At 37.3% G+C, this 12,317-nt stretch overlaps 5 protein-coding genes across 5 annotated transcripts in view; 2 read left to right on the top strand and 3 right to left on the bottom strand.

Annotated features, from left to right (window-relative positions):
- Positions 1–1,147, bottom strand: part of CBG04686 — a gene marked incomplete at both ends in the record, with an annotated part of 3,125 nt that extends 1,978 nt beyond the window's left edge. Inside the window, 3 exons of the mRNA XM_002637837.1 lie at positions 586–864; positions 908–1,057; positions 1,109–1,147. Of these exons, the coding sequence (XP_002637883.1) occupies positions 586–864; positions 908–1,057; positions 1,109–1,147 (468 nt within the window). The remainder of the gene's footprint in view (positions 1–585; positions 865–907; positions 1,058–1,108) is intronic.
- A 1,871-nt stretch (positions 1,148–3,018) lies between these two features.
- Positions 3,019–4,594, top strand: CBG04685 (the record flags this gene model as incomplete). Its single annotated transcript, XM_002637836.1, has 4 exons — positions 3,019–3,240; positions 3,461–3,634; positions 3,690–3,998; positions 4,265–4,594. The coding sequence occupies 4 exons, from the start codon at positions 3,019–3,021 to the stop codon at positions 4,592–4,594; spliced, it is 1,035 nt and encodes a 344-aa protein (XP_002637882.1).
- A 149-nt stretch (positions 4,595–4,743) lies between these two features.
- On the bottom strand, positions 4,744–6,007 carry CBG27227 (the record flags this gene model as incomplete). The annotated part of the gene is made up of 3 exons (XM_045238145.1): positions 4,744–4,805; positions 4,931–5,579; positions 5,861–6,007. 3 exons carry the CDS (start codon positions 6,005–6,007, stop codon positions 4,744–4,746), a joined length of 858 nt encoding a protein of 285 aa, XP_045098336.1.
- Positions 6,008–6,824: 817 nt separating this feature from the next.
- CBG04683 lies at positions 6,825–7,229 on the top strand (the record flags this gene model as incomplete). Its single annotated transcript, XM_002637835.1, has 2 exons — positions 6,825–6,918; positions 6,994–7,229. 2 exons carry the CDS (start codon positions 6,825–6,827, stop codon positions 7,227–7,229), a joined length of 330 nt encoding a protein of 109 aa, XP_002637881.1.
- Positions 7,230–8,521: 1,292 nt separating this feature from the next.
- The window catches only part of CBG04682, a gene marked incomplete at both ends in the record, with an annotated part of 6,521 nt that continues 2,725 nt past the window's right edge, over positions 8,522–12,317 (bottom strand). The window contains 6 exons of the mRNA XM_045238144.1: positions 8,522–8,785; positions 8,828–8,913; positions 8,966–9,254; positions 9,958–10,218; positions 10,261–10,565; positions 10,615–10,759. Of these exons, the coding sequence (XP_045092734.1) occupies positions 8,522–8,785; positions 8,828–8,913; positions 8,966–9,254; positions 9,958–10,218; positions 10,261–10,565; positions 10,615–10,759 (1,350 nt within the window). The remainder of the gene's footprint in view (positions 8,786–8,827; positions 8,914–8,965; positions 9,255–9,957; positions 10,219–10,260; positions 10,566–10,614; positions 10,760–12,317) is intronic.

The following is a 12,317-nucleotide window of genomic DNA, read 5'->3' as shown; positions in this document are numbered from 1 at the left end:
AGGTTTCTCACTGCGCGGGAATTCAAATCCTCGTCCATTTTCTCAAATTTTTTTTGAAAAATGTTCGCTTCAATTGGCATTTTTCAGGGACTTCGGATTTTTTCCGATTTTTTTCGCGATAGTATTGGGAAAATAGATCACTTTTCGAACATTTTAATGCAATAAAAATTTTTGGTCGGAGTCCCCCTTTAAGAAATGGGGGTTGTCGTTGGCTACTGCCTTCGGCTACCTTCGGCTACTGCCACCCACATTTCTCTTCCACATCTCCGTTTTTTGCATCAGTTTATTTTTCGATGAAATTTTGAGAACTTTCGAGAAATAAAGATTATTTAATTTATGAGAACAGCAAATTTATTTATTTCCAATAAAAAAATTTTATAAAAGGAAAATAGAGATTTGAAACCCATGGAGAAATTTTAAGATCTTGGATATCTTGTTTGAAATGAGGGATTTGATCCGTGAACTTCTTCAAACAGTCACCATCGCTTTTCCAATTTTGTTCGGCTTCATAAGACATGTGCTATCAGCGCAGTGCTGAAATCAAAATCTACTTTTACAAATCATCATCCTTTTTTCAAAACATACCTGAGCCCGTTCCGACAGCTCGGCAATTCTGGTCGCATTGAACTTTTTGTCTCCATTCGTGTCCCTAATTTCATTTCTTAACATAGTCTTAAGACTTTCACATTGTATTTTCTGAAATTTGTCGTAAAACGTATTGCATTTTCCGTCGATTCCCTTTGGTGGAGTTGTATACAGATCCATCAGGCTGTCGTAGTAATTGTCCAAATCACGAAAACATCCTGATTGAAGAAAACAGCTTTTACCATCAATGAAAGTCTGTTTTTTTAATGATGAATCAATCTGTAAATCTGTTTTGTGTTTACAACTTTTCACATTCAAGTACCGTGAAGAAGTCGAGATTGGGACAATATGGTGATTTTGCTTTTAGAAGTCCACAGGCAATATCAGATTCAATCGAATAATCTTGAGTACCGATGGCTTCACATGCGCTTCGATACGCAACTGATGCACCCCAGCAGTGGGACAAACAATGCTGTAAACCCGATTTTTCGAATGGGCCAAATAGAAACTCCAAATCGCTTACCTTTGATTCTTTACACAGTTCACGAGTGAGATTATACATTCCACCTAGCGGTGGATAAGTGGTGTTTGAAAAATGGGTCAGTATGGTTTTCAATTGCAGCATTTTCGGTTTGCATTCTGCAGACACGTTAGGGCAGAATGGGAATTCGATAGGTGTAGTCCAAGAAAATAGGGCGAAAATTAAAATTAGTAACTTCATGACTGAAGAGCTGAGTACTGTAGGTGGTGCACACAGAAATATAACATGAATGGGACTGGTGTTGGCTTTTATAGTCATTCGGTGGGAGCGGGATCAACTTCCTGGTCTGATTTATCTTATCTTGCCATTCAGAATTGGCATCTGCTGTGCAGAACATTATTAAATCTGTCAGAATGATGGATGGTTTACTGCTAATTGTCGTAAAGTTCTGTGCCAAACTGATTTACGGCCTTGGAATTTACAAGGTTAGAAAATGCCATTCTTATTTGATAACATTCTAAAAAACATAGATAAACGAATAGGAAAATTAACAGAAAATTTGAAAAAAAACAGAATTCCAAAAAAAGTTCAAAAAATGTTTTTAAAAATTGAAAAAAAAAACTAACATAATACTTCAGAAAGGCTGAAAACTGAGGAAAATTTCTAAAAATTGGTTAACAAAAATCTTTAAAAAACTCTGAAAACGATTCCGAATTTTCGGAAAATTTTGATTTTAAAAAACTTTTGGGATCCAAAATTTTAATATTTTCTGTGTCTCGAAATTTTGAATATTTTTCTGAAATTTCTGTTTTTTTGAACTGTGAAATAGATATTAGGTTGGCAACTAAGTCTTTGTGCACTTTTGTTTTCCTCTTTTCTTTTGACTGAGCTAGAACATATCTGTAACCGGATATGGTATATAAGATGATAAGGTTGTTCACAATAATAATCATTTGCCTTGCTCTCATTCCGCTTGCGAACACGCTGTCCCTTTGGACACCCACTGTTTTTGATGCAATTCCTGTTTGATGACGTCTACTGGCTGTTTCTCGAAGTCAAGACATTGGGTTTTTCTGTGATGGCTAGTATGTATGACCCTCTTCTTTTCTAAAATGACAAAATGATTCAGCCGCTTAAAGTTCCCGAGTAGAGTGAGAAGTTGCATGCTCATGTCCACTCGCCGCTGAACATCAAAACTGGTCAAAACGGAGAGCTATCCGCCGTCCAAGTTTTTCTGTCTTTCCCAACTTTAACAATCCATTTTCAATAGTGGTATGGGTTATCCATAAAGTTATTGACATTTCACGGGTAGATTGGAAAGAGTGCCGTTCTAGATCTCTCAGCTTGTGCGAATCTTGAAGAACTGGTTGCCCGGGACAAGTTTTATTTTTCAATGAAAAGCCCTGGTTCTTGAACTTGGTATGAAAAGGGGAATCCCGTTCGCAAGCGGAATGAGAGCACAGCGAATGATGGTTATTGTGAACAACCTTACCATCTTATATACCATATCCGGTTACACACATGTTACTGTTCTAGCTCAGTTAAGAGAAACGAGGAAAACAAAAGTGCACAAAGACTTAGTTGCCAACCTAATATTATGGAGGGAAACTATCGAAAACTGAAAAATTATCATGAAAATCTGAAATTTGAGAAAAAAAGACTCGAAAAATCTTGAAGAATAAAGTTTGACAATCTAAAAATCTCTAAAACTTTCGAAAAAAAACCATTTTCGAAATTCTTGGAATTTCTGAAATTATGAAGAAAAGCTAAAAATATATCTTTTAACATTTTTCCGAAGCCTGAAATGTTATAAGTTTGAGAAGTACCTCAATCAGTTTCCAATAGTTTGCAGAAAACAAAAAAATCTATGTAGTTGATCTGGTTTTGTCGCTCTTTTTTTTTGTGAAAAACATTTTTGAATCTAACAGTTTTCTCGTTCAAGTTTCACAAAAATGTTTCCAAAACTATTCTTTTGCCTATTTATTTCCACAACATTAGGATATTCTGTCGAACCAAGTTCTGAGAGAAAATGTAAAATATCAGAAGAATATTCTGCACTTCAAGCTTGTACTAATATTAGCAGCCAACTGGATGAGCTATTTATGGAGCATAACAATATGAAAATTCCAAAAGATGTTCTGAAAAATATGACAGAACTTTGCACAAATGTTACGGTATGATTTTCCGGTAGAGTGACGCTATTGTGATGATACAAGCGAATGGAAAGGTATCAGGCTACAAAAAATGAATAAAATTTGGAATTTTTGAATTTCACAAAGACTTCCATCAGAAAAATGCATATGTGAAAACCATAGATGCGTTTTTGTAGTCTGAAACCTTTCCGAATTTCTCGGATTTTTTTCCTTGTTAGTTTTGTATTACTGTACTTTTCAGACTTGCTTTAATTCCACACAATGTTCTACAAGTCAGGATTTTAAGGAATTTTACGAAGCGAAATGTCAAAGCCTCGAGTTCCAAAAAACAGATCTATATAATTGCACTTTCAAATTTTATGAGACAATCTACTATGGATTTGATAACTGTTCAGATCAATATCACTTTTTATCGGTAATCTTTAACGGCATTTGCTTTTTTATGCATTTGATACTTTTATTTTTTTCAGAACGACCTAGATCAGAGGAAACAATCTTTCAATTCAGGGAAGCTATGTTTCTTGGAGATTGTCGAGAAAAAGTGCTCAAGTGAAGCAAAAGATTACATCGCTTCTAATTACAACAAATTAGTCAAAACATTGACTGAAAAACCAGAAGGGGAAACTTGTGCAGAACCATTCTACGAATTTCATTATCAGCAGTGTCAAGCAGCAATCAGTAAAACGATAACACAAATTGTAGAAGTTTTTGGAAAAGATAAGCCATCAATTTTTGACGAACGTTGGTCGTCTGTTTGTGGATATTGTCAAAAGGCGCAGGTAAAATAATAATGCAAATTACCGTAAACACCCTTATAGAACGCCACCCGGACTGTCCACTTTGAGCCTATATTAGGTCCCTGTGAAAAATATCAAAAAGTCGTCAACTAATAAAATGTTTATCATCATATCAGCAAAATTTTTTTAGTTAACCACTTTTTGATATCTTTCACAGAACATGAGATACACGGGCTCAAATTTGACTATTCGGGTGGCATTCTATTAGAGTTTTTACGATATATACTTTTTTGAACAACTTTTTCCAGGAATGCGTTCAAAATTGCTGCAAATTCAATGATTATGATCGAGAAAGTGTTAATAACTTGTGTAGTCCCCCTTTCAAAATTAAAACGGACAATCTGAAAGAATGTTTGACAAAATGGGAAGACGATAAGTCTGCTGGACCAACTGAATTTACTCAATTATTAAACTCGACTATTTGGAACAACTCATGTGCTCTTTATGATTCATTGAATAGTACCAAAAACAATTGGAAAGAAGAATTAAACAAACATTGTGAAAAAACAATTATTAAAGACCAAGATGAGCATAAGATGGATATGTCATTGCTGGGATGTAATTCCACTGAATGCTGAAAAAGAAAATGAATTAGAAAATCGAGAATTATGATTTTCATTTTGCAAAAATGAATACTTCACTTGTTTTTTATGTTTATTACTGTATTTTTCGAACAGAACAGAAAAAAGTTTTATTGAAAATCACGAAATGGAAAAATGATGTAAATTCATAAAGCAAAGCTGAGAACCCGGATACGATTGATGTCTCCTGTAGGCAAGTTTGGAATATCTAAAAATTTTCAATTTGAAAAATCAAAGAAAAATGTAGTACCATCGAATAGTTACATCAGATTCCGAAAAATCCTCGAAAAATGAAAACTCACATATCGTAAACCAAGTTTTTAAATCCTTAACCAGGCAGTTCAAGAAAATCATCATTCCCCGGACATTTCCTATCACTCGAAGGCGGAGTTTCGATTGCTTGAGACTTCTTGTTCTGGAACAATCCTCTTTTCCTTATCGTCTCTGTATTCGATTGCATTGTTAGTTTGGATTCTGCTCTTGGCGTCCTATCCGATTCGAATCCTTCACCCCAGTCATCAATATCCAACTCGTCTTCTTCCAATTCTCGAATTGAGCAAACACTTTCATTGGAGAAATGCTCAAAGTGAGAAGATCCTTCGTATTCTGGGAATGGATTTCTTGATATCGTATTGGATCTGATTTCAGAAGACCTGACTCCAGCACCATCAGGACGGAGGGGTCGTAAAGGTGAGGTGCTAGAAAGTTGAGTTTTTGTTTCTTCTTTTTCTTGATTCTTGGGTTCAGGTGGATCTTCTTCTTTCGGTTCCACTATTTCAATATCCACTTTGCTATTGACTTGTTCCGGAAGATTCTCTTCAACTGATCCCGCCATCGCAGTTACAGAAGACTCATCTGGTTTCAAATTTTTGGAATCCACTTCCAAAGGTTTCTGTTTAGGAGAACCTGGTTCTGCATCCTTTGGTCTTCCTTCTGGTCCAGGTGTTGGTGATCGTTGTATCCCAGGAGAGTTGGAGGATTTCTAAAGATGCAAGACTTCAGAAAACCGGTACAGTGTACCTGAATTTTGCTCTAATAAAAGGACACCCACACTGTCAAAATTAAGCTCATTTATCTCGGCTCCTATGCAAGATATCAAAAATGTGTAACCTGATAAAATGTTTGTGATAATATGATAAACAGTTTGCTAGTTGACAACTTATTGATATCTTTCACATGAACCGAGATAAATTGACTCAAAATTTAATGTGAGAGGCCCTTTTATTACAGGTTTTACGATTACGGTTTATAGTTAATTTTTACCTTCTCACTTTTTGCTTCTTCTTCTTTGGTGACCGGATTCACTTTATTCTTCCCCCGTTTACAACAAACTCCATTGCTGAATACACCAATTATCGATTCTGCAAAACTTGGAGCTCCTTGATTTCTAGCTTGAGGTTGACTAGACATTTAGTATACTGGAATCAAAGATTTATAGGTTCCTCAAATGATTATTGCTCACCTTCTATCATTTTCTTAGCAAGAAGGTCCTGTAGAAGATTAGTTCAGCATCTGGAATGTTCTCAAGTTTCGAAACAACCGAACAACTACGTCAATATGAAAAACAAAAAACAATAGCATCTGACTACCTCCCAAGTGTATGTGTCTATATAAAGAAGGGAAAAAGAGAACAAAATATGAATGAGCTCTATATAAGGAGACAAATGATGTAGATAATTTGAGCAGTTGAGATAGACACTCGAAGAAGCGCAGACAAAACGAGACACTCCGATGAACGAAAAAGGGCTTCTTCTGAATTTTTAGAAAAGAACATGAGGCTGAATGCAAAGACCTACTATAGCGAAAAATAGGGGTTTGGTGACGTGGAATTTTGATTGGCGGTGAAGACGGAAGAAGAAAAAAATTGGTTCTTTTTACTTTGACCCGATTTTCCTCGGTTCTTGTCAAAGATATGAAAAAGATATCAACTGATAAAATGTTTATCATAATATCAGAAGTATTTTGTCAATTAAAACTTTTTGATATCTTTCATAAGAACTGAGACAATTGAACTCAAACATGACAGTGTGGTGGGGGCCCTTCTATTGAATGTTTTACGGTAAACAATTTTTGTACAAAAAATCAAAAAGAGACGCAGACATATTTCATAGTTTGATGGCCTTACCAAAACAGGAGAAGTAAATACGATTTTTATTTTATAGGCCTGAGTCAACATGCCAATCAAAATATGAAAGTTTAGTATAAAAGGATTGGATTCTCAACTGAAATGTACCATAACTTGAACATGTTCAACCTATCCTACATCTTTTTATGCGCTCTTGCATTCTCTGCTTTCGCTGCTCCAATCAAGTATCCAACTGGTAAGCTTCTCCAAAACTGGACCAAAATAAACTTCATTTATTGGTTTTTCATAAATTTAAAAAGCTTCATTACAGAAGAAGAATCGAGAGCCGAGTTGACAGCAGCTGGAATGACTCAAGCAAGTATTGATGGATTGGATGCATTGACTAAAAGATTCACTTCTGGATTCCCGTTGGTTCAATCCAACAAAGAAGCAACAGATAAATTCATTGCTGAATACACAACTGATGCTCAGAACTTCATCAAATCCATGCCTGACAATGATCAGACCATCTACAATAACTATTTGAAGAAATATGGACTCGCTTAAATTTCTAAATTGTTTTAAATAAATCAGATTCGTGATCATCGGTTATTTTTACTACATTAATATTTTTCAAAGGCTGTAATTTTGTTCGTAATTTACAGCTTGCTTAGGTAACGTATCACTAGTAACTTTGATTTAACAATTCCAAGTTTCAAAAAAGTTTTTGTATTGAACAAAATTATACATACTTGCGACCGGGCCCTTGTCGGGCCTTCGCGGGATCTACCATAGCTTCTCTTAGAATCAATAATTTTAGACCAACTAAATTAGAGATGATAGAACTCGACGAACGCTACAAAATGACGTTATTTGAAAATATGTGTCTTGGCTATGAACGAAGTTAAAGACAAAAACAGAGACCCGGCCTGGCCCGGGGCGACGCTACAAGGCCCGGCCACTTTATGGCTTCTAACTTTGTTCATAGACAAGACACAGTTCTTTAAAGGTGGGGGGACAGGAGATTTTTCGTAGTTTTTTTGTAGCTAGAGTATGCATTCTACCGTCACGATGTACAACGCTTAATGTCACTCTGCGTACAGCTGTCGTCCTCGCCTTTATGTATGCAATCGGGCGTGCGGTTTCTCTTTGCCCGCGTGGCTCAGTCGGTAGCGGCGCCGCACCCTCAATCATCGCCCTCACAAGTTCAACTCCTCGAGGGGCATCTTTGAACGAAATTTCGAGAACATTATTTTTTCATGTCCCCCCACCTTTAAATAGTATTATTTTGTAGTACTCGCCGAGTTCTATCAGATCTGAGTTAGTTGATCTGAAAACATTGCTTCTTAAAGAAACTATGGCAAAAAAATTCACTCCAAAAGTGAGAAATTAGCACTGAAATCACTTTCAGAGCCCATAACTTTTTTGTGAGGGGCAAGGGGCAAAAAATAAAAGCAGCACTGTGATCAGCGATTACCAAAGTTTGAACAAATTCTCAACCACTGTCTGAAAACACTTCCCTTGTAAGCCTTTTTTCCGGTATTTTGTACACCCGAATTGAAGATTGTGTACCCCTAAATTGCTTTGTACCCCCGAATTGTTGTACCCTCCGAATTATTTGCCTCCGTTTTCCGGCAATTTTTTCAGATAAAATTTCGTTTTTCGACTTTTTTAGAGGTTTTAAACAGAAACTAATTTTCTTCCGACGAATAATAATTTCTAATTTTCTTTCCAGATTTCGAGTTTCAGCAGGCCAATGCCGATTTTCTTCATAACACACACACACAAATACCTGAAAATCTAATAAAAAACAAAGAGATCAACAAAACAGGATAAAAAACGGAAGCACAAAAAATCTCTTAATCATCAACATTATTATTTCCATCGCGTTTCGTCTCTCGAATACCCATCGATTGGTTTCGCCACGTGGCAGTAGTTGTCAGAAATGTGTCCTTGGCCTCTAGATAATTGTATTCGTTGCTGAAAGTATCAAGCTTTCGTCGTTTGGCTGCCGGCGATTTCATCTTCTCGATTTCGGCATAACGTCTTTTGATCGCCCACAATTCTTGAGGAGCAACTGGTTTATAGGTGGAATTGGGAAGTGGTGGAGCGGCTTCGTCGATCTCAAATTTTTTTTTCAAAATAAAGCAAAAAATCTTGCTCACTTCATCAACTAACTCCAGCGATCTCGTCAACCTTTTGTATTTCGATCGATCGAGTTTAATCAACGACAACAAGATTTCAGTCTTTTCTGGAACTATCAGACGCTTTAGTTGCCACAGTACTCCCTTTATTCAACTCACTCTCTTCACTAGCAACCATGATACAATAGCCACGTGTCTTCTTCTCTTCCCCTCGCCATTTGAGAAGTGCGACTCGCGGTTTCTTGTGATCGCTGAGCATATGATCACCAATCACCGCCAGTAGTCGTTCTCCATTTTCCGACTCTGTTGTCATTGGGACTTGGCGTTCTGGTGTGATCTTCTGTTCACTGAATCCAACTCGACATAGTTCAATTTCTGGAAGAAATCCGAGGAATCGTAGGGATTTGATCGCCCAATCAGGCCTATCAACAGGGTGCGTTTGGAATAGCTGAAAATTAGATTATTCTGGTTTTTTAATTGGCGTTGCGGCCGGAAATTCGAGGGTGGGCGGAGCTTATGTCAGGTATTTAGCGAAATCTTTAGAGGAGCATGTATTTTTCGACATTTGCTGGCATATTTTTTCAATCCTTCGAAGAATTTCAACGATTTTGAACTTTTTTCTTGAACAAAAATCCGAAAAATTGCTAAAAATCGCATTAAACAAAGTAATTTTTTTTCGATTTTCAGATTTTCGTGAAAAAAGATGAAAATCGATGAAATTTATCAAAAAATTAGAAAGAAAAAATCAATTTTTAAAAACTTTTTATGTAATTTTTGCGATTTTTGGATTTTTGTGAAAAAAGGAGTTCAAAATTGATAAAATTTTTAGAAACATTGAAAAAAAAATTCATCAAATTTCATCAATTTTTCAAAACATTTTTTCCGAAAAAAAAAATTTGTAAAATCGCAAAAAATCACAATTTGAAAATACTTTTTTTCCGATTTTCCGATAAAGGTTCATCAATTTTGAACACTTTTATAACGAAAATTCGAAAAATCGCAAAAATGCTCGAAATCGATGAAATTCGTTGAACAATCGCAGGAAAAGATCGGAACATGATAACGAAGAACACATGCGCCTTTAAAGATTCCGCTACCGGACCTAAGCACCGTCGATCCTAGAATTTCCGGTCGGAATGCTTCGAAATCACCTTAATTTCAAATTTATCCTTCGCAAACTTGAATATTGCCGAATTTTCCCTCATTTCGTATGGCTTCTCGGAGAGAATTTGAAATTTCAGCTCATTCAAATCGGATCGACACACTAAGAATCGAACGTCAACGCCGTTATAAACGAGTCGAGAAGTCACATGTTTCGCTGCTTCGAATTCCCGGTGGAGCGTTGATAATTGCCCGATAACGTACAAAGTGACAATGTCTCGAGGGTATTTTCGTTCGCACAGATCGAAATCCTGAAGAAAATATCGATTTTTGAATTTTTAAGTAGCAGTTACTATGTTAATGAACATCTCCGCATCTACAAACCAATGCACTTGCTTCTTTTCGGATTTTGTCTCACTATTTATCATTTTCACAATTTCCCGAATCGCATACTCTGCATTCGCTTCTTCGTTCGCCTTTGTTGTCTTTGAAATCGCCTCAACGACGTTGAGAATCGGTTGAAGTTTGTCATCTGAATTGCCACGTGCCATGCTTACACCGAGATCAGTGCTCTTTCCGATTGCCACGTCGACACCGCAACCGGACATTTGATTCAGCATTAAACGAATGAGATCGCCGCAGATTTTCCATCGAGATGCTGAAAAAACAAAGTTATTCTTCGCAAAAAAAAAACTAAGAAGAAATACCAAAAATTTCAGTGCGCTTCTGTTTGTCTGCGAGCACAGTTCCGTCGTCCATAATTCCCATTTCGATCGGAGGAGGCCATAGAGAGCTCATAGTGTTACTCATGCTCACTATGAACATCACATTTTGTTTCAGCATGTTTTTTTGCTGAAATTTGAATGAAAATTGAGTGTGAAAACTGCGAAAATAAAACAATTTTTAGCTTCGAAGCAACAGCAAAAACGGTATCGTGTCGACACCCCGCCTCGTTTGCGCATGCTCCTTTAAAAATGCACCGTAACTTTTAAAGAATTTTTGCCGATTTTTATTAGAACTGTAATGGGGTTATTCATGTAGCGAAAATATGTATTGAAATGCATTTCCGCGCCCTCGAAATTCAATGCATGAGCGTTGCGAAACGTATTTCAAAGCTTTTCGCGACATAACTGTAAATGCATTTCAATACATCGCGTGGCGAGATATTTTTTTCTGGAAAAAGGGATGCGCCTTTGAACTTTGTGCAGGATGGGAAAAATCTTTAAAGGTGGGGGGACATGAAAAAAACAATGTTCTCGAAATTCCGTTCAAAGATGCCTCTCGAGGAGTTGAACTTGTGAGGGCGATTATTGAGGGTGCGGCGCCGCTACCGACTAAGCCACGCGGGCAAAGAGAAAGCGCACGCCCGATTGCATACATAAAGGCGAGGACGACAGCTGTACGCAGAGTGACATTAAGCGTTGTACACCGTGACGGTAGAATGCATACTCTGGCTACAAAAAAAAACTACGAAAAATCTCCTGTCCCCCCACCTTTAAAGGCGCATACCTTTTTCCAGAAAAAATCTCGCCACGCGATGTATTGAAATGCATTTACAGTTATGTCGCGAAATGTTTTGAAATACATTTCGCGACGCTCATGCATTGAATTTCGAGGGCGCGGAAATGCATTTCAATACATATTTTCGCTACATGAATAACTCCATAATTACTTTTGTCCGACGCCGATGAGCCTTGTAGCCGAAAATTCGTTTAAAGGCGCATAGCCGGTCCTGAAGCAGAAAAGCTAGGGTTTTCACATAAATTCGTGCGCCTAATACAGTACTTTTGGAATTATTTTATTTTGACCCATTTTAGGCAGTTTTTCTACTTTAGTGTTCCAGGATCTTGAAGTCATGGAATACGTTTATATGCTTGAACCTTCCAAAATCAAAAAAATTCGGTGAAAAACACTCGAAATAAGGTCGTCGACCTAAGCCCCGCCCACTTTGCACGCAAAGTATAGTGGACGGCGGAACCCGGGAGATGTCGGCCGCAACGGAAACCCTATCTATATAATCGTCCTCGTTTAGGTGGTCTTTCGGTCACTCAAATCGCTCAATATCTTCAGAGTCAGCTGAGATCCTAACCTTGTAAGGATGGTCGGCGGGTAGGGGAGCTCCTAGGGTAGTATGCATACTCCCTAGGGACTCAGAAGAGATTGTGTGATGGAAACCCCCGAGATACCTAGAGGATATCCAGGGAATTTTCTGAGCTCTGAACGTCCTGTGTTGCAAAAAAAATTAGATCCGAAGTATAGTTTTGATAAAATGCTTAATTTTCGTCAGCTTTTTGTCAGGTTTTCGTCAGCTTTTTGTCAGCTTTTGTCAGCGTTACGCACGTTTTTCGTGAGGTTCGTGAGGTTCGTCAAGTTCGTGAGGTTTGCCAAATTCTTAAGTTTCGTCAGGCAG

The sequence above is a fragment of the Caenorhabditis briggsae genome, assembly GCF_000004555.2.
Source record: "Caenorhabditis briggsae complete genome, chrV, whole genome shotgun sequence".
Taxonomy (NCBI): Eukaryota; Metazoa; Nematoda; class Chromadorea; order Rhabditida; family Rhabditidae; genus Caenorhabditis; species Caenorhabditis briggsae.
Note: the sequence above shows the minus strand (reverse complement) of the source record. Positions and strands in the feature narration are given on the sequence as shown.